This window comes from Cucumis sativus, chromosome 3 (genome assembly GCF_000004075.3).
Source record: "Cucumis sativus cultivar 9930 chromosome 3, Cucumber_9930_V3, whole genome shotgun sequence".
In the NCBI taxonomy this organism is placed as follows: domain Eukaryota; kingdom Viridiplantae; phylum Streptophyta; class Magnoliopsida; order Cucurbitales; family Cucurbitaceae; genus Cucumis; species Cucumis sativus.
In genome coordinates, this window is record NC_026657.2 from 10,565,994 (window position 1) to 10,586,282 (window position 20,289).

The 20,289-nt window shown below is 32.7% G+C and overlaps 2 protein-coding genes across 5 annotated transcripts; both read left to right on the forward strand.

The window, feature by feature from the left end:
- The first annotated feature begins 2,578 nt into the window (after positions 1-2,578).
- Positions 2,579-9,184, forward strand: LOC101217007 (serine/threonine-protein kinase RUNKEL). The gene is made up of 11 exons (XM_004134133.3): positions 2,579-2,914; positions 3,032-3,121; positions 3,434-3,486; positions 3,628-3,703; positions 4,089-4,150; positions 4,244-4,322; positions 4,402-4,458; positions 4,585-6,249; positions 6,444-7,316; positions 7,580-8,708; positions 8,799-9,184. Exons 1-10 carry the CDS (start codon positions 2,867-2,869, stop codon positions 8,693-8,695), a joined length of 4,119 nt encoding a protein of 1,372 aa, XP_004134181.1. The 5' UTR covers positions 2,579-2,866; the 3' UTR covers positions 8,696-8,708; positions 8,799-9,184.
- A 5,366-nt stretch (positions 9,185-14,550) lies between these two features.
- On the forward strand, positions 14,551-19,284 carry LOC101217249 (vesicle-associated protein 2-2). 4 transcript variants are annotated; one of them, XM_011652722.2, is made up of 10 exons: positions 14,551-14,750; positions 15,300-15,378; positions 16,115-16,185; positions 16,319-16,400; positions 16,632-16,747; positions 16,813-16,995; positions 17,302-17,394; positions 17,733-17,969; positions 18,479-18,556; positions 18,903-19,284. In XM_011652722.2, the coding sequence occupies exons 2-10, from the start codon at positions 15,330-15,332 to the stop codon at positions 19,014-19,016; spliced, it is 1,023 nt and encodes a 340-aa protein (XP_011651024.1). In that variant the 5' UTR covers positions 14,551-14,750; positions 15,300-15,329; the 3' UTR covers positions 19,017-19,284. The 4 variants fall into 4 exon arrangements, with proteins under 4 accessions (XP_011651024.1, XP_004134182.1, XP_031739299.1 ...); XM_004134134.3 differs by having other exon boundaries at positions 14,551-14,746; XM_031883439.1 differs by having other exon boundaries at positions 14,551-14,746; positions 15,303-15,378.
- The last annotated feature ends 1,005 nt before the right edge of the window (positions 19,285-20,289 follow it).

Here is a 20,289-nt window from a genome sequence, read left to right on the forward strand (position 1 = left end):
ATTTACAATATTTTTTTAAAAAATACAATAGTACGAATAGACAAAATAATAATAATAGTTTTTTTATCATAACCTTTCTCGTTTACTCTTTCCAAATAAGATTTGTCTTAATTCCATTGTAATCCTCTTATGTATTCTTTTTCCAGGCAAGGATTATCATAATCATTTCCTTATTATAATCATCAATTTCTCGAAGTCCTTTTCCCCTTATATTAGTGATCGTTTTTTTTATTGGATTTACAGTTTGATTTTAAAAAATGGAATTAAAGTTGCATTTTCACTCTTGGTTTTGTTACTGAGATTTCCATTTATTATAAATTTTGGTCCCTTGCATATTTTTGGTTAAAATTAAAATTGTTATAATTTCTGTTTAAAACATATATAGTTGTATATTATTTTTACTAACATTATAAATGTATTTTATTTGCAATTCTCCTTCTTCCTTATTTTTATTATCGTCTTACTTTGGTCTTAGTTGTCTAGTGGCATTTGGAAACACACTTACAAGTAACATATAGTAATTAGATAAAGTTGATCGAATAAAACAATTGTTATGCTACGTAGGTCAACTCCATCACCTTGAAATTGATGAATAACCACAAACACTTTGGGGTGTAGTAACAATCAAACCGATAAAATTGAACACTAAATCAATTAAAAGCATTGATCAAAGTTTCACGTAAAACCATTTAATTCATCCATTTCACACCAATTGAAAATGGGAAAATGCTAAAATTAGTGCTTGTATTCAATATTGTCTAGTGTTTCTACTTATTCGTTGAAATTCTTGAAAAAAAAATAATCTTGATCGTTGTGTTTTATGTTTAGTTTCTATATGGTCCATATGTTTCATAGTCCAACACTTCTCACCCCTAAAATTTTAATAATGTTCAATTTTCATCTTTGTGATAACAAATATATAATAACTATAAATATAACAACTCGATTAATTTAAAACACAAACACCACGTGCTTGATTAAAAAAGGAACTTTTTAAACTAGATAAAAAAAACATTGGGATTTGTTTGGAAAAGAGTTATTGGTAACCCTTTCTCAATCATTCCTTATTTATAAATAATCCATTTAAGTTTACTATTTAATCCATTTTTTTTTTATCATTTATAGTTTTCTATACTAATGAGTTTGGTTAATTTTAGTGTTTTTAAGTTGTGAATTTAGTACCGTTACATAATTTAAAACTTCAATTTTTTCTCTTACTATTGAATTAGGTAATTTGTTGGGATTACAACGTTGACATGTATTTTTTTCGCTTGTGTATTACGAAAATTATGACGAATTTTGTGTATTGAATTTTTAAAAAATTAATAATTTAACCGAACATAGTACATAAGTTTTTTTGCGAAAATTACGAAGATTTAATAAATTAAATATACAAAACGTCGTCGTAAAAACGTTTAAAATAGACATCGTATTTAAGAAAACTAATGAAACTTGGTTTATGAAAAATATTATTTGATTTAGAATACAAATTTTAAAAAATAACAATAATAAATAATTTTTATAATATTTCTTCAAACAAATATTGCGACAACGTTATATATTATAATCATTTATCCAAAAACACGTTACCACGAGTTTATAATTATTTCTATAAACACATATTATGACTGACACAAAGATTACTTTTTTCCTTCCAATCCCATCCAATAGAATAAACTAAAAAAAAACCAACATTTTATTTATACAAGAAATAAAAGAAGTATTGACGAATAAAAACAACCTTTGGGTGAAAGAAAATTGGAATAATATCTCATTTACTAGATGTTGGAAAAACAAAATTTCATACTTATTTTGCTGATTTACATACAAAAAATACAAACAATAAACAAAAATGTTTTTTAGTTTGTCTAGTGACCTTGTTGCCATGTTTGAAGGTATTTTTCTCTAAATCGATATCGATCCACAAGTTGTTTGAAATCTATTACTCAAAAAAATCATAATACGGTAATGTGGTTTAGGTGTTCATTAATTATATTTTTGATATTCATCTTTGCAGCTGTGTTCTTGGCTTTGAGTGACTAATCACAAAAATATATGTGATGACCATGATTTTAGTCGTCTATATTGAAAGTTGTGATGTGGTTTTTATGTTATTTCTCCTAGAATGATTATTGTTTCGATCAATCCGACCATAGTCGCTTTTAATAAAGTGTCAAACACATTGATGAATAAGAGTTTATTGGTCGGGTCCGGTCAATTTAAGACTTCAAAATATATTTTTTAAAATTTTCGACTTTAAACTTTTCGAACCCAACTTTAACCAACATACTTCGATTTGATCGATTTTTTCTGTCTATTATGTCCATCTTCATATACGTTACATGTCATGATTTGCTCTGCCTTTTGTGTCCATGGTTTTATTTCTCTTTCCACTTATAAAAGAACACTCACACAATTTTTTTTATTTCATTGGTTAACAAAAACAAAAGTTTAGAACTGCAACGGTCGAAATACGGCCCACGCTAGTCACATGACCGTTTGAAATATTTGAACATATTGCATTGCCACGTATTAACTCTGCAGTTTTATTTTAAAATCAAAATTATTTTTTCTCTTTCTCTCTCTATAATTTATTATTTTGTTTGTAATTTCAATATCGGACTGTTCCCGCCCGTTTCCAGACACAGCTTCTCTCATCCCTCTCACTAACTTTTCTTGCAACAGGCGGAAGCAGATTCCATTTCTCTGCTTCATCTCCGCCATTGATCGTAGATCGTCAAGAAATCAAGCTCGATTATCTATTTTCTCTTGGTAATCGCTCTCATTTTCTCTCTGTTGGATGAGGAGTATTTTTGGTGGCTTGATTTCGTAATCTGAAACCCTAGCAACCACGGTAGAGCTGAGAATGAATCAGTACCACATATATGAAGCCATTGGCCGTGGAAAGTATTCGGTAACTACTTTTGCATAGTTTTTCTATTTTTTTCAGTTTTAGTTATCGGTGGCATTTTTCTGCAATTGCTTGAATTTCGTGCTGATTGTTTCTATTTTTGGTTCGGAATGTTACTAGACCGTGTATAAAGGGAGGAAGAAGAAGACGATTGAGTACTCCGCGATTAAAAGCGTGGATAAATCGCAGAAGAACAAGATTCTCCAAGAAGTAAGCTGGTTAAATGTTGTTTTTCAGGAGTGGAGTGTTCAAACGGATTTTGATTATTGATTTAGGGTACTTCTAGGATGTAGACCACTAGATTTTGTTTAACGACTGCTGATTTACTTGTATAAGATTGATGGATTACTTGGTTTAAAATTTTCTCATGAGTGCTAAAAGAGCAATTGTATTTGCCTTCTATCTGCACTAAACAATGCTTTTTGGAACCTCGATATTACAAAATCGTACTTATTGAATCGAAGATGCTAGTGCACAGTTTGTTCATGGATTCTCAAAATGCTACATTCTCATCTAATGCAGGTCAGAATACTTCACTCCCTCGATCATCCAAACGTACTCAAGTTTTACTCATGGTAACATCTGGAAACATTTGTTAATGTTTCTTAAAGGATTTTCTAAGCGCTGCGTTGACCAATTTTGTGGTTTTACAATATTTTCCTTTCATTGCTCTCAATTAAGACATTCACTTGGCCCCATCTTTTTGCATTCGTAAGGTATGAAACTTCTGCTCACTTATGGCTGGTGTTAGAGTACTGTGTTGGAGGAGATCTCATGAGCATCCTGCGCCAGGTATATCCCCATCCACGGAATTATAGTTTGGGCAACCAATAATGAGGAACCTGTTAGGTATTAATTAAATACATTTTATACAAACCAGAACAGGGGAAACTGTTTATGCCATGAAAATAACTAACTTGGTTTTTTACCTATTATATTTGGGCAGTTTGTTTCATTTTTATTGTTTAGTTTCGATTTTTTCCCTTGGTGTTAGTCGTTTGTAGGTTTTGTAGAGTATGACAGGCCAAGTGGTTATTAGTATGACCACTTGGTCTGCATTATCTCCGTGTCATGTCGTGTTCAGGTTTAAAGTTTGAAGGCAGGTGATTTGAAGGGCAGGTCTAGTCTTTAGAGGTTTAAGAGTAAAAATATTGATTTGTTTGTGGACGAGTGGCAGGATGGGAAATTACCTGAAGATTCAATTCATGATCTTGCCAGTGATCTTGTCAGAGCATTGCAGTAAGATGATCTTGGTTTATACTTTTCTATATTCGTATCAGTATATTTTTTAACTCTTTGACTGCGATATTATATATAATCAAACGATTTCAGGTACTTGCACTCGAAAGGAATCATATACTGTGATTTGAAGCCATCAAATATCCTACTGGACGAAAATGGTCATATAAAGGTATTTCTGCACCATAATTACCTTTCTAGTGGTTCTGAAATATTTTATTTAATTTCTAACTTATTGTCCTGTTGTGCAGTTATGTGATTTCGAACTAGCTAGAAAGTTGAGTGAGATATCAAAAACAAATTCATCGGTACGTCAAAATCTTTTTATTGTAGTAGTCTGCTTGCTCTTGAATTTTTCGATTTGAACTCAAATCCTGTCGCATTTTTAATTCCTAAGGAAGTAGCTGATTGTTTCTTTTTTTGCACTTATTCAGGCTCCACAGACAAAACGAGGAACACCCTGTTATATGGCTCCTGAATTGTTCAAGGATGATGGTATCCACTCCTATGCGTCTGATATGTGGGCTCTTGGTTGTGTCCTATATGAATGCTTTGTGGGGAGGCCTCCTTTTATGGGAAGAGAGTTCACTCAACTAGTAAAATCTATCCTCTCAGATCCTACCCCTATCCTTCCTGGTAGCCCTAGTCGTCCTTTTGTCAACTTGATTAACTCATTGCTAGTAAAAGATCCAGCTGAAAGAATACAATGGCCTGAGCTTTGTGGTCATGCTTTCTGGCGAACTAAAATCACTCCTGTATCTTTACCTCCACAACCAGCTTTTGCAAATTTGATAAATCAACATTCCAAACCTTGTTTGTCGGAGAGGAATGGTGAGAAACTTGCTCCGAACAGGACTCCTCCTAAATGTAGAGAGAAAGATGCAAAGGGCACTTTAAGACAAAATGAAAATTCTGCTTTTGGCTCAAGTAAAAATGAAACACTTGTTAAAGGTACTCCAGGCAGTCAAAAAACTCAATCAAAGGTTTCTAGCAAGGTGGTTGAGGAGAAGAAATTGAAAGAAAATCCATCTGCTTCCAAGGGAGTAAATCTTTTAAGACTTTCAAGGATAGCAAAATCAAACTTGCAAAGAGAGAATGATAAAGAAAATTACAGAAGACCCGTTTCTGGCAACTCCGAAAATGATTCTGAGGTTGAACTTAAGAACACTGATATGGAGCTTGATTTTAATGAGAATGTTGAAGATGAGTCTCATGATGAACCTGACGAGTCTGATAATATAAATGGCAATCAAGAAGACAAGACATCGAATGATAATCATCAGGCGAGGATGGAGGAGGCTCAGAATATGGGAGGAGACCTTTCAGATTATTCACCTGCTGTTAATATCAATGCCTCAGATCTATCAAATAAACATGATCAGGAATCACCCTTGGTGCGTACAGAAGTAGTTGGTACTTCACCTAGTGCTAGCCCTCAACTTAAGAACCAAAGAACTAAAGAAGGTTCAACATATGCTCTTGATACCGATTCTTCGAAGTCATCCAATAACCTTTCAGAATTTTTTTGGCATCAATCTGATCTTTCGGTTAAACCAGTAATGCCGAGCAAAAAAGCTGATAAAATGTCAGATGTTAATCCTACCATTCTTCCTTTCGAGGGATTGCAAGCACCTGATTTTGTGAAGATGCCTAAGGAGTGGCAGGATGCCACGAGCAGTAAGATTATTGCTACTCTCAGTGGAAATACTAGTGTTGGTGAAAAGCAAAACATGATTAGATATCTTGAGATGCTTAGTAATAATGCTGATGCAGCCAATATTTTGACCAATGGGCCCGTAATGCTCATGCTTGTAAAAATGCTCAAGCAGTCCAAGGTGTTGCAATTGCGTGTTCAACTCACGTCACTAATTGGCTTGCTGATTCGCCACTCTACTTTTATTGACAATGACTTGGCAAATTCTGGTCTTTTATTTTCACTTACTGATGGACTCAGAGACAAACAAGAAAAAGTTAGGAGATTTTCTATGGCTGCTTTGGGAGAGTTGCTTTTTTATATTTCTACTCAGGAAGAGCATAATAGCAACGCCAATCCTCTGGAGTCTCCTTTGAAGGAGACTAGATCTCCCACTGGATGGCAGGTACTTGATCTCTTAGGTCATGACTTTTTTTGTATTATGCTTATTTGCACTTAATAAATACTGATGAGGCATTTTATGTTCATTGATATAGTTTTACTAACATCTTGAATTTGACTTCAATTCAAAAATCTGCTTGCAATATTATTCATGAATTTTTTGGACTTTACTCTTATGAAGTTGTATCATTGGAACAGGTTCCAAATTCATTGATTTCTTTAGTCTCGTCAATTCTTCGAAAAGGAGAGGATGATTTAACTCAACTATATGCATTGAGGACCATTGAAAACATTTGTAGTCAAGGAGCAATTTGGGCATCTCGCTTTACCAGCCAAGATGTGATCAGCAACCTCTGCTACATATATAGAGCTTCTGGGAAATCGGAAAATATAAGGCTCACGGCAGGATCATGTTTGGTTCGCCTAGTCCGTTTTAATCCTTCATGCATTCAGTCAGTTACAGACAAATTATCGTCGAAGGACATGGCATGTGCCCTAGTTAAGGGCAATCCACGTGAGCAGCAAATCACCTTAAATCTTCTAAACATGATCATGGTTGGAGGTAATGTATTAACCAGCATTGGAAGGTACCTTCTACCTTTAATGGAGGAGAAGAATCTTGTCTCCAGTCTCATATCCCTTATTGAGCAGGGAAGTGAAGTTCTGAAGGGAAAGGCAATTGTTTTCGTGGCTTTCCTTTGTAAGAGTGTAAGACGGTGGTTGCCTCACTTCTTTTGCAATGCTAGGTTACTTTCGTCAGTGGACAGGCTCGCAAGGGAGAAGGACGTCTATGTCCAGCAGTGTTTGACTGGATCTCTGCATATTGTGGCATCTATCGTGCCTAGTTTGTTGGATATGATTATTGGAGATATTCAACAAATGATGGGAGGACGACGTCATGGGCATATCTCCTCCCCCCTTACCAGTCGTGCTGCTCCGAAGACCAACATTCACTTGTTTCCTGTTGTCCTTCATCTTCTTGGAAGTTCAACCTTTAAGCGCAAGGTTGTTAGTCCTCAGGTGCTGCAGCAATTGTCTGATCTAATCAGGCATATAGAAACACCATTTCAGGTGCGTCTATTTTGACAGCTAAATTCACACATCCACAATTTGAGATATAATTATTCTCGTTCCCTTGAATTATAATTTATTTTCAGTTGAAATGAGAAAACAAAAACTTTGAGATTGCATATTAGTTTTAAACAAGAATGTCACTGTTGCATCTCTGTAGAGTTTACGTACTTAATGCATCTATTGTGAAGAGAGTGGGCGAGTATAGATGAGACATGTGGTTACATTGTTTCTTAACGTTTTCTTTTCCTGTTTCTTTACAGGGCAGGGATGACTTCCAGATAACTTTACTTCGGGTTATTGAATCTATCACAGAGGAATTCTCGGTCATACTTGAAAACCCAGAGATTTTTGTCCATAAAATTCTCCCCAGTTTGGCTGTTCTTTACAAAGGTAACAAGGATGGGGATGCAAGATTCTTATGTCTAAAAATTCTGTTTGACGCGATGGTCATTTTCCTCAATGAACCGTCCTTAGATGGGCAAAGGTTGGAGGATCTAAAACAGATAGCAAATTTGCACTTCCTACCTCTCTATCCTGCCTTGATAGAAGATGATGATCCCATACCCATGTACGCTCAGAAACTTCTCGTGATGCTCATCGAGTGTAATTACATCAAAATTTCAGACATTCTGCATCTAAAGACAATCTCTCAATGCTTTGAGTTTTTGCTTGGCGACCTTTCAAATGCAAATGTAAGTAGTGTAAAGCTATGTTTAGCGCTGGCGTCTGCTCCAGAAATGGAATCAAGAATACTTTCTCAACTCAAAGTCGTTAGAAGAATAGGAATTTTGCTAGAGTTTGTGTATGCAAAGGATATGGAAGATTTTCTCGAACCAACACTTGGCCTTTGTAGAGCTCTCCTTCTGCGATCTGTTAGTTGTAGAAAGGGCTTCATCTACTCAAAAGAACCGTTTCTTCTGGGTGACGGTACTCCCGAGCAAAAAGTTCTTGTTAACCAGCTGGAATGCATTAGAGATATATCCGACTTTGGTAACAATCTTGGAGTTTTGTTGGAGTTAAGTGGCTCCTCAGAAGCAAATATTGCCGACATAGCCTCTGAATGTGTAGTGTTTTTGGTTACGGCGGCTCCTAGGGAAGGCACCACTGGTCTTCTTACAAATCTTCACAAAGTTAGTGTAATCCTGGAGTCCTGGCGGAGAGGTGGCTGCCTCTTACTTGTGCAGAGAATGCTGCATTCTCTCGGTTATGCTTGTCGACAGTACTTGGCCCATGCGATGATATTATCACTTTCCATATCGGAAATTTCACGGATTGAGGCTATTATATCTGATATCAAGAGTTCAAGCACGCCACGTTTAGCTAATGATGCAATGCTCGTGGCTATGGAGTTGCAAAGGCTTCATCGTTGTATTTGAAACAAGCAAAGTTGTGAGTGTCTAATTGCCTGACTCATTTTTCTCATCAACAACCAGCCATAATCCCTTGATTTTGATGATGAACTAATATAATATCTCGCAGGTACTTTGTAAAATTCCCCAGGTAGCTTGCTAGGACAGGACTAATGTCTTTTGTTCTAATAGTATCATCGTACAGAAGAGAAAGACCTACTGGAAAACGAGTGAAAAAAGAGCACTTTGAACTCCCCCAGATGGCATTGAAGGATAGATACCTTTCCAGTATCTATAGTTTCGAACATGGAATGTGGTTCTTGGTGAGTTCAATTCTTTATTTATTTTGCACATTGTTGTTCTTACATGCCATCGAAGTCATATTATTGTATGTGTATATATATCTTTTTGTATGGTTACTTCTTTCCACTGACAACTGAATACTCTTTTTTGCTTTTATCGGTGCAATTTTATCATATCAGTTCTCTTCTTATAAATTAGAGCCGTATTTGGATACATCCATCTTACACTCTTATCATACATATAAAACAAAATTAATATTGATAATAAATTATGATTAGATAATTTAGTGATAATTAAGATGCACAAATGCACAAAAATAGATGTTATCGGGATGCACTCATGTTTATTATAATTAACAGCCATATGCTTTTAATTTCATAAAAGTTTCTTTAGCTTTGAAAATGTTGGGTGAATATTGAAATGAAATGTATGGCTACTTACTTAGATGCATAATGGAAAAAATTTTGGTTAGAAAAGATTTCACTCTGCCCAAATGATTGACCTTATTGGTTTTAGATCCACTAGTGAATCTTCTCGTACGTGAAGAGAGTAGAGATGTTTGAAGACAAACACTTTAGTTTAGGTGACATGTGAATCTTCTTGTTAACGTGGATGAATAAAATACATTGATGATGGTTGAGACATGTATAGGACCCTTTTTAGTACAATCCATATATTACATACATTATTTGGTCCAAACATTTGTTAAGCATACACTTAAAACAAATAGATATAGGGTCATGATAATGTATTTTACTAACGTATAATAGATTGATCTCGTTTTTGTAAGCATATATAAATTCATAATTGTGTTGTATGTGTGTCTTGTATCTATACTTGTTAGATGAATGAAAATATTGAAAGAGAGGATGTATACGAATACAAGTATTTTCTAAATTATGTGAAGTTTGTTAGCTTATTGGAAATCTACCGTGTTTGTATTCAAGGACTTGGGACAATATTAAAATATTTGATGAAAGATAAAAACTCAATATCAATATCAACCATTAATTAACTCTTATATCTTTGATCACATGATTGATCGATGTTCTAATATACATTCTACATTTATTTTGTCATTCAGTCTCGATAATGTAGTTAAAAATTCATTTTGGTTCTTGAATTTTATTTTATTTTTTTCATTTTATTCTTTTATGCTCAAATATACCAATTTAGTATTTCAACCTTCCAACAATTTTTAAAATAGTACTTGCCTTTCTTTAACAAGTGACGAGTGCAGCTAACCACTCTCCATTTCTTGTGATTATAGTTTGACTTAGAAGTTAACTTCAATTGCCTTTAAATGTCTTAACCAATAAAGATGTCAATCAAATCAACTCCATATTAGCTGATTTCTAAAATTAATATATTCTAAGTTTGATTTTGGAAAAATTCTAGTAGCACAATTTTGAATTTTTGTTTCGAGCCCAAATTATTAACCAAGTTTCTCAGTTCATTTCATTGTTGTTACACCAAGGTATTCTCTAACTGAATTCACTCCAATTACTACATTTGTTGCTTATCATTTAAGTTACCTCAACTAGTTCTATATATTAATTTAAACATTGCATTATAAATACAATGAAAGTTAGAATATATACCTCTCAAGGTTTATAATGATGTCTTATTTTGAACCTCAATCTTTAGTCAAATGATAATATCTTAAATGCCACAAATTATTCTCAATTTGGTGGGAAGGATACCTTGATTACTAAGTCACATGTAAGGCCTATTGGTAGGAGTTTGAGTGGCTTAAGGGAAACATTCATTTTTTTATTTTTAAATGATCTAATTCACCCACACCATATTTTAATTAAAATCTCAACCTACCATCAATATTTGAACATTTATGACTCCAACATATAATACTACTAATTTCTATTGCCCTCTATTGTGAGTAAGAATCCATCTTGATCCAACAAAATTATATTGTAAACCTCGAATTGGACACTAAAGTCAATAAAATATTGCCAAATTGAATGGACTAATCAATGACAATTTCAAGCCAACCAAACATATACAATTCAATTCATTTGCTTTGTTGTGTGCAACCCTTGTATTAGAACGGATGAGTTTGTTTTTCAATTTATTTGATTTGATTTCGTGTCTAAACTTAATGTGAAAGTTACTTACCTTCCTTGCTATAATTTAATTCTCAAATTGAGTAAAGTCACACCTCTTCTTTGGAGATAGTAAAGTTGGTATATTTGCAGTGCAATTTTTCTAAAATTTGTCTCTCGTTGTGTGTAATGTCGGTAGAGTCGTGGTAGTTGTCATCCTCTAGATTGCAGGACGTCAAAATCGAGTTTCATTCCGTTATTTTTCGATTTATTTATATTCTATACACTCGAAATTCAAATTTCTAACTTTTCTTTTTCGAGGCACATGTTTTTTCATTTCGCCTATAAGTTTTCTTTCAACTCGGGGTCCATCCATAAACTTTAGGCCTTATCGGGAACAACTCTCAACGGATTGCAATTAAAATAATAATAGTGATTGGATTTATTGTTTCACTTTATAATAATGGCTCCACTGTTGGAATATGGTGCCAAAACATTTGGCGTTGTGTTAGTCCATGTTGTAACGTTAACTTGTCCATGTTCTTCCTTTTTCCCACTTCATATAAATCCAAACCAATAGGGCCCCTCATTCAACAATAAAGGTTCTCTAAAAGCAACACCTTAAAGAATGAGATACTTTTCCATTTTTTGCCATATTTTTTCTTTTCTACATGTTTTTATCCCTTCCTTTTCAATTTAGTGTCTTTCTCTTTCTACTTGTTTCAATTTTGATTTTAAAAAAAATTAAAATAAACTGTTTAAAATATCACACTTTGTTTTCAAAAGTGATGTCATTTAAAATAATTATCCTTAATCAAATGTCAGTTTAATTAATTTCTAAATATTATTGTTACCTCGCGAGTGAGAGCAATATAATGTTAGTGATTTTCTTGCTTTCCTCAAATTAAAATGGATTTAATTCCATCTTTTTCACATCACAATAAAAGATACTATGCATTTATATAACTAAGTCATCATTAGATAACAAAACTATTAAACGTACATTTTGCTTTATTGGTAAATATATTGAATCATTGTACTAAACTCGGAAACAACCCAAAAATAAACTAACTTTGGAGAAGTGAAGTGACTTAGAAGGAACTAATAATTTCATTATTTTATAGTATTTAAGCAAAAGAAAAAGAGAGAAAAAAAGGAAATGAAAAATTGCAAAAGTAGATCCAAAGTTGATCCTGAAAATTGACCTTGGAATCAAATGTGAGGATGAGAGATGAAAAAAGGCATACCTTTTTAACAATAAAGTAATTCCCTTTCGGTGAATAATGTAACAATAAAGTCTTCTTTTTCAATTTCAAACAAACTCCCACCTTTTTCTTATTATAAAAACCGTTAATAAAAATACAAATTCCACCATTTTTAAAAAAAAAACTTTCTATTTTGTTTTTATTATTCTAAATAAAGAAGGGTGATTTTTGAGTTAATCTCATTTTGCAAACTATGCTACCAATTTGATAAATTGAACCGAACTAAAATGGATCGAAATTGATTGCATACAGTTCGGTGCGGTATGTGTTATGTTGAAATTGTTTCTTATGCAGTTCAATTTGGTTTCATGTTTTAAACTTACTCTAAAATCGAACCAAACTGCTTTATTTTAAAAAATTAAATATATTTAAAGAAATGTTAATAAAAGTTGTGTTTCTAAAACTTTGTTAAATATGTTGACCCAATATCCACTGATGAAAAATTCTATAGAACTCGGTGTTTTGGTGGTCTGAGATTGTCTGAAATTTAAAATAAAAAGGTAAATTTTATTAAACTCGATGCTTTTGTGGCCTGAGATTCTTCTGGTTTAAACCGAACCGCATAGAGATTAGCCGAGATTTATGCAGTTCAGTTTTGATTTGGTTTGACACAAACATGTGGTTTGGTTCGGTTTCGTATGAGACCTTTTTTGACATTTTGTAGCTTGATGTGGTTTTAGCTTGAAACCGAATCGTGAACATCCCTAGTAAGAATAGTTATAAATATAACAATTAGATTCAAAATAATTAAGTATATAACAATATTTTTATAAATATAGCAAAATAATGTTTCTCAGACAATAATAGAAGTCTATAACTTATATACTATGTTATAAATATTTGTTTATCAATAATAAACCATAAAAGTATATCAACGATAGAAGTCTATTACTTATATACTTTACTATATTTGAAATGTTGTTATATACTTAATTACTATTTATAAAATTGCTATTAATTATAATTATTGAATATAGTGTGAAAATTATTTAATTGTAATTACTACGTTTAGTTATGAAAAGTTGTTAAAATTAGCAAAATAAACAAAAATATTATATAATAATAAACTATAATAGACTTTTATTTTTTAGTGAGTTTGTTATGTTATTGTAAATATTCTTGTTTGTTTGAAAAAAAAAATCTTTTTGGTATAGCTAAAATTTATCCTAAAAATGAAAAGAAATAATAATAAGATAAATTACAAGGTAAATAAGTTTTATAACTGACCAAGTCACATATTCAATAATAAAAAAGGTCAAAGATTCAACACTTTTACGTGTATTTTATTTTGTTATAGTAATAAAAGATGTAATTCTTGTATTTTTTAAAAATTATATTTGTAGTGTATTTTAAAATACAACTAATGTTTCATTGGTATCGTTGACATATCTTTTTTTACATCATTGATAAAAGTTGATTGTGGATGTATGAAATATATTCTTTTTGTAGAATATTCTCTCATGACAAGCTTGTTCAAATTGTGAACATGAACCTATCTCGAATTTGTAATATCTAACCCGAGCTTTGAGGTTCGATCTTCATCCCATACAATACTTCATATGACTAATTATAATTTTAGTAGGTTTTAACTTAATATTTTTCATTTAACGATTATAGTTTTAGCATGTTTGAAGGACATATTTTTATTTTGAAATTTTGTAAAACTTTTTATTTGACTAACTAAAATTTTGGTATTTTATTTTGATGTAACAAAACTTGGGTGTGAAAATTGAAAATTTTTATTTGTATTTTAAGTTCAGGAATTTTTACTAAACTTTTCCACAGTTTAGATGCATTTTTTAACAAAGCTTTATTGGTTTATATAATAAACTAACCATAAGAGTAAAATAAATAATAAAAAAAACTAACTATTTTTTAATAATTTTTAAAAAATTAAGAACACTTTGAATTTTTCTAAAATTTAGAGGAGAATTAGTAAAAATTGGTAAAATAGATAAACTATTTATTTTCACAAAATAAAATCTAATTAGTTTTGGTTGTTTTTTTAATTTAAAGGGTAAATAGTTTGTATTTTTAAATTATTTTTTAAGAAGCCCTAAATAAGTGTTTTTGTTTTTTGTTTTTATACAAACCACCATTAACATTTTTTTATAATTTAGGGCAATATAATTTAGATCAGTTAAAGGGGAGTGGAACCCAAGCCGAGCCGAGCTAATCTTTTTCAAAAATTTAACGGCTGAGATTAAGCCGACCATGAGAGCGGGGAAAAGATACTTCAGAGAGAGACCCGCGTAGCCATCGTTACCATTTTGCGAACCCAAAAGATTTTACTCCATTTTTCTTTGCTTTCACTTCTTCCCTTCTCACTGATTTTCCTCTTCCAATTCTCAGCTCAGATCGCTTCAACAAACTCATCAGTCACCCACCCATTTTCACTCTCTTCTGTTCGCTCGCTCAAGTTAATTCAATCGTGTAAGCGCTTCAACTGGGTCGGTATTGTACCTTTACCCCATTTGCTTAATCTATTTATTGTGCTGTTTTTGATCGGACTCTTGGTGTTTTCTTAGATCCTTCTGTTTTTTTTTTCTTTCCACTTTCAATCTGGTGTGTGTTTTTCTTTTCTTCACTTGTTTAGCGAGTTTTGTTTAGAAATTGGCTATGGTTGGTGTGTTCTTTGAGATTGGTGATGATGGTTGTATGTCATGAAGACTGTTTTTCGATTATTTTAACTTGCGGGTTTGTTTATTTGGTAGTTGGTACACGGATTAACTCGTGGGTCTTTTGGTTTCATGCTAGATTACGAGTTTCTCTGCACTCTCGGTTAGCATAAGAGCTTTGTTTGTCTGTCTGTCTGTCTGATCTGATTGTTTTACTTAATTGCATAGGAGTGTTCATTGTTCTTCTTTTGTTACCAACATACTCTGCCACGGAGTTTGTTACTGTGTCATTTTTTCGTTATTTTATGAAATTTCCACTTCTTGCTTCACTTCAACGACTTACCTTGGTGCTGATGACTAAAATTGTTCTGCTACGGATTTTTAGAAGTTCATCGTTAGTTCAGCGGTTAGACTCATGACCATGGAGCTTTTCGAAATTCAACCAGCTGAACTTAAGTTCACTTGTAAGTATAAGAGAGAAGTTTTTTATCTTTTACTTTTTGTTCCAATGTATGATGTACATGCAATTACATATTATCAGGCAAGATGGCAGTGATACCGCTGCAGAATTTGAGTTGCACTGTCTCGAATTGTTTTAATGAACGTGATGCTTAAATCACTACGTAAAAAATTGTTAGGCCTGGTTTAGGCTGAGTTATAGCTTACAATAAGAAGTAAGCCAACCAAAGCTTTCAAATTATTTAGATCCTGTTTGATAATTATTTGGTTTTTGAAAATTGTGCTTGTTTTCTCACCATTTCTAACAATGATTTTCTTCTTTTTTAGGAAACATTTAAATTCTTGACCAAATTCAAAATGCTACTTTTGTACTATTCAAAACTTGGCTTGAATTTTGAAAACATTTGTTTAGTTGTGTTAGGAACCTATAGGTGAAAGTAGTGTTTATAAACATAATTTTCAAAAACCCTAAAACTAAAATTCAAATGGGGATCAAACTGGGTGTTAGCTAGTGGAAGTTTGTTTCATGACCAGCGTAGTTAAAATGTTCTACAAGTAATTACTTGCTACTTACCAAACCTTTTAGATTTTAAAGGATCCCAATGTCTACCTGTTTGTATCTGAACGTATGTTCTGCAAAGGAAAAAAGATAAGAGAATGTTTTCTTCTAGTCTACCTTCTATGTACTCATTTCCTGCATTTTTATTTTTTTAACAATTTTTGCACGCTTTCTTTCTCCAGTTGAGTTGAAGAAGCAAAGTTCATGCTTGATACAACTTATCAATAAGTCTGAGCAACATATTGCTTTCAAGGTGAAGTATTCGACATGGATCGCACATAACTTTTTTCCTGCCAATACTATACCTTTTCAATTAGATGTTTTTCCCCCCAGAATCTTAAAGTCTTGTTTAGCTGCTGTGTTTAACATACAAACTTTGTTCACAGGTAAAAACTACATCTCCCAAGAAGTACTGTGTGCGACCCAATACTGGCATTATTAAGCCCAAGAATACGTGTGACTTCACAGGTTTCTCTGCTTGTCATTCTTTTAAAATGTTGGTGGTGCTAACATGAATTTTGTTGTTAGATATCATATGAGTTATCTACTGCTTTCTTTTCAAGAAACTGCCAATCAAGGATGATATGAGATGCAATGCAACTTCAAAAGCTTCTGATTTTTTGTTTTCCAATAATTATTTCTTTCTTTCTTGTATATCTATTCTCTGATTTCAACTCTGTCACTCTTGGATCTATTCAGTCACCATGCTAGCTCAGCGTACAGCTCCACCTGATATGCAATGCAAAGACAAGTTCCTGGTTCAAGGCACAGTCATCTCCCCTGGAACATCTGAAGAGGACATAACATCTGATGTGGTGAGAATTTGAGGTTGTTGCATGCTTTACAGGCCTTTTTCTAAGATTTTTGTTATGCAAGGCAGTTCGCGAAAGATAGTGGCAAGCATATTGAAGAGAAGAAGCTGAAGGTCTTTCTAGCAAGTGCAACACCTACTCCCGTTTTGTTACCAATTAACGGTGAATTGAAACTAGATTCAAACCATGAAACTTCCATGCCAAGAGATAGAATGCAAACAGGAGTTGAGAACATACCTCCACCTAGTAAGGTAAGACAAACTATGCACCTTTCATGTGTGTTCGCTGTACTTCTGTTAAGAGTCTATTCTTTAGTTCTCTCTCCCGCTAGTCTTCACCTACTTCATTCTGATTAGAGAGGGGCTCTAGTTTCATATTTTGAGGATATTATTATATGTATTTATGTAACGTGGTTTTAAACTGAAGCATATTGGCTGTTTATTATTATTAAAATAAGTATTAGGTACCTTTTCTTCTGATGGAAAAACACCATTGGATTGTGGTTGTTTTTTTCTTCTCCTGAATTTATCTCTTGATTGTAAATTGATATATTCTAGGTTGCAGAAGACTCTAATGGACTTGATACCCGGAAACACATAGATGAACTTAGACCAGTTGATACACCAGTATCGTTATCTCCACCTTATAAGGTCTGCCATTCGAGCAACTCTGCCATATCATATGTGCTTGTATTATGTTCTTGTCAGCATTGTCTTTGCCAATTGACACACACACACTCACATTCTTGTCAGTCTCTCTCTAGTTTTCAATTGTAAAGGGATTTCCCTGTAGAGGTATATGTCCGTTTACCATTCTTGCATGTTTTGAATCCTCGAGTTTGTGTTCTTAATATCCACATGAAAAATAAGGTTTAAAATTCCTGCGGTAATGAGACACTTTTGTTTCCATGTGGTTTATCGATAATCTCTCTTCTTTCAAAATACAAATGACTTTTTTCCTTGTGTGTTTGAACTATATGATGTACTAGGTGGCTGAGGGAGTTGAGAAGATCGATACTTGTAAAGATGCAGATGAGAATGGAGCAGCTGAAAATGTTCCAACAAGACGAAGTGAGGTGGCCGAATCAGTTGAGAATATTGAAACCATGCCAGCTGAGGGAATTGAGGAATCAAAACTATCGAAGGATCTACCAGAATTAAACTTAACGAAAGACTTTCAAGAGCTGAAATCAAAGCTAGCTCTCATGGATGCCGAACTACTAGAGGTAGATTTTTTGTCTAGAAGTTAGATTATCATGCACTCTCTGTGGACTATATGTTTCTCTTTTCTACAAAAAAAAAAAAAAACCAACTTTTAGCAATTGGCTAGTTAAAGTTAATTGATTGGATAAGTTCATTGCCCGTGAGTAAATTTTTTGCCTCCGGTTCATTCCTAGGTGGCTCTTTTAATGTTGAGGTGTTGCAATGTTTATTTGCTTATGCTATTGTGATGAGTTCTCGGTTTATGAAAATACTGATGATATTTAATGAGTTGTTTGGTAGGTCGTTTGAAAACAGATTTGTATTTTATCCTTTCAAATTTTTGTTTGGTGGTAGAAGCAAAAAAGAACTATTTAAAGTCGTAAATGCCCTCATTAGTAGTGCATATACATTAAGAGCAAGAAGTTATGACGCTCCATACTTCCAAGTTCCAGTACAGCTTTCTTGTTTGTTAGTTGTTGCTAGATATAACTAATGTATCAGGTACTAATGAAGCATTTATGAACACGTGCAGGCTGAAGCTACCATAATGAGGCTGAAAAAGGAAAGGACGGTAACAACTCAAGAAAGGGAAATGCTCAAGCGTGATTTGGTTAGTCCCTTTTTTTTTCCTAGTACATAGATTTTAGTCATTCAACTCACATCAAACTCCACATTCATCCAGTACCATTAATATGAAAGTCTTGAATCTTGAGAAGACGCCACTTCACTATCTTTAAAATTTGTATAAACTCAAAGAGGCATGAATCAAAGTTTCAAAAAGTTGATTCTGGCTTACCTCCCTTTCGATTCTCGCCTTCTTTTGGAATGAGGAACCTATCAAATAGAGTCTTCACTAGTCACTATACATAGTTATTCGTGATATGTTTAATCATTACAGTACCGAGGCACCCTAATTTTAGAATTTTGAGAGACATGTTACTGATTTCTTGATGCAGGAGACATTGAGAAAAAGTGGCCAAAGAAGTATCCAAGTAGGCTTCCCTTTAATGTATGTTTTGATGGTTGCTTGTATTAGTCTTCTTGTTGGATATTTCATCCACCCCTATTAGAAGCAAAACAAACCAATAGGGGCTCCATCAGGTATGGTTGGAAATATTTTCTTTTTAAGATTCTGGACTGGGCTGTTGTCTTTGATGAGAGATAGAGTCATAGAGAGGAGAATCCAATAGTCTTTCTGTGTAGTCCAATTGTTCTTGTTGTATATTGACTTGATCTGCGCTTTTTTATGATTATATGTAAAGCTTTTTCTTATCTATATAATACATATAACATTCTTGTCATTATATAATCGAATACTACAAGGATTTAAGCCTACAAGTTATTCCTAGGTGTTCAAATATCTAAATACTTGAGCTACTTTTAGGTACATATAAGTTAAAAGCTTGATTTTTCTCTATTATTTATAATTTTTTCATGTCTATAAAGTTTGAATGTCGATCAAATGAGAGTAATAGGGAAAGAAATGTGTTTGAATTTATAACTGATTTTAAAGTATTAAATATTGAAAACATTCCTAAATTGCACTAGGTAAAAAAGTTTTGATTATTCAAACTTTTAATTATGTCTAATAATAGATTTGTACATATTTGAAAATTTAAAATAAAATTAATGGATCTATTATATACATATATATACACACAATTAACATTATTACTAATAAGACTTTAGATTTTCAATTTTGTGCACTGGTGAGTCTGAAATTTTGAAAAATGTACATTAATCCGTGATTTATATATAATATTGGATAAAAGTTGAAAATTTAAAGATTTGACTACTTTTTATAGTTTATAAACTAAATAGACATAAACATAAATGTACGGTATGTGAGTAAATGAACATTAAGTTTAATTGTGGAGACTAATCTTGTAATTAAAAAATTAATAATGGATGAGACTATTTTGGTTGGGTTATCATTATTGAAATTAGATTGGTTACATATAAGTTGGCTAGATTTTTAATTTTGTGTGTAAGTCTAACTTTAATATCGCATACTTTTTAGTTTTATGTCTAGTTTACCGATAAAAGATTCCATGGTTCAAAAATTAAATTTACAAATATAAAATTTAAGGACCAAACTGAGATAACACAACATTTATGAATTAGGTTTGTGAATTTGAAGCCAATAATGTTTTCTTTAATCCAATAAATGCACATATTCCAAAGTGGTTTCAAATTTGCGTTTCTTGCGTTCTTTCAGCTCACTACTTCCCCAACTTCTTTGGAAGTGACGGAGAGAAACCACGTTAGTTTACGTTTTTTTCCCTTCCAAAATATTTCAATTTGATCGTATTTAATTGGCTAAACTTAATAATAATAAAAAAC

Coding starts and splice junctions, on each gene's coding strand:
- LOC101217007 (XM_004134133.3), top strand. CDS start 2,867: ATGAATCAGTACCACATATATGAAGCCATTGGCCGTGGAAAGTATTCG. Junction 4,151..4,243: donor GATCTTGTCAGAGCATTGCA/GTAAGATGATCT, acceptor AAACGATTTCAG/GTACTTGCACTCGAAAGGAA. Junction 4,323..4,401: donor ACGAAAATGGTCATATAAAG/GTATTTCTGCAC, acceptor CCTGTTGTGCAG/TTATGTGATTTCGAACTAGC.
- LOC101217249 (XM_011652722.2), top strand. CDS start 15,330: ATGACCATGGAGCTTTTCGAAATTCAACCAGCTGAACTTAAGTTCACT. Junction 16,401..16,631: donor GAATACGTGTGACTTCACAG/GTTTCTCTGCTT, acceptor GGATCTATTCAG/TCACCATGCTAGCTCAGCGT. Junction 17,395..17,732: donor CGTTATCTCCACCTTATAAG/GTCTGCCATTCG, acceptor ATGATGTACTAG/GTGGCTGAGGGAGTTGAGAA.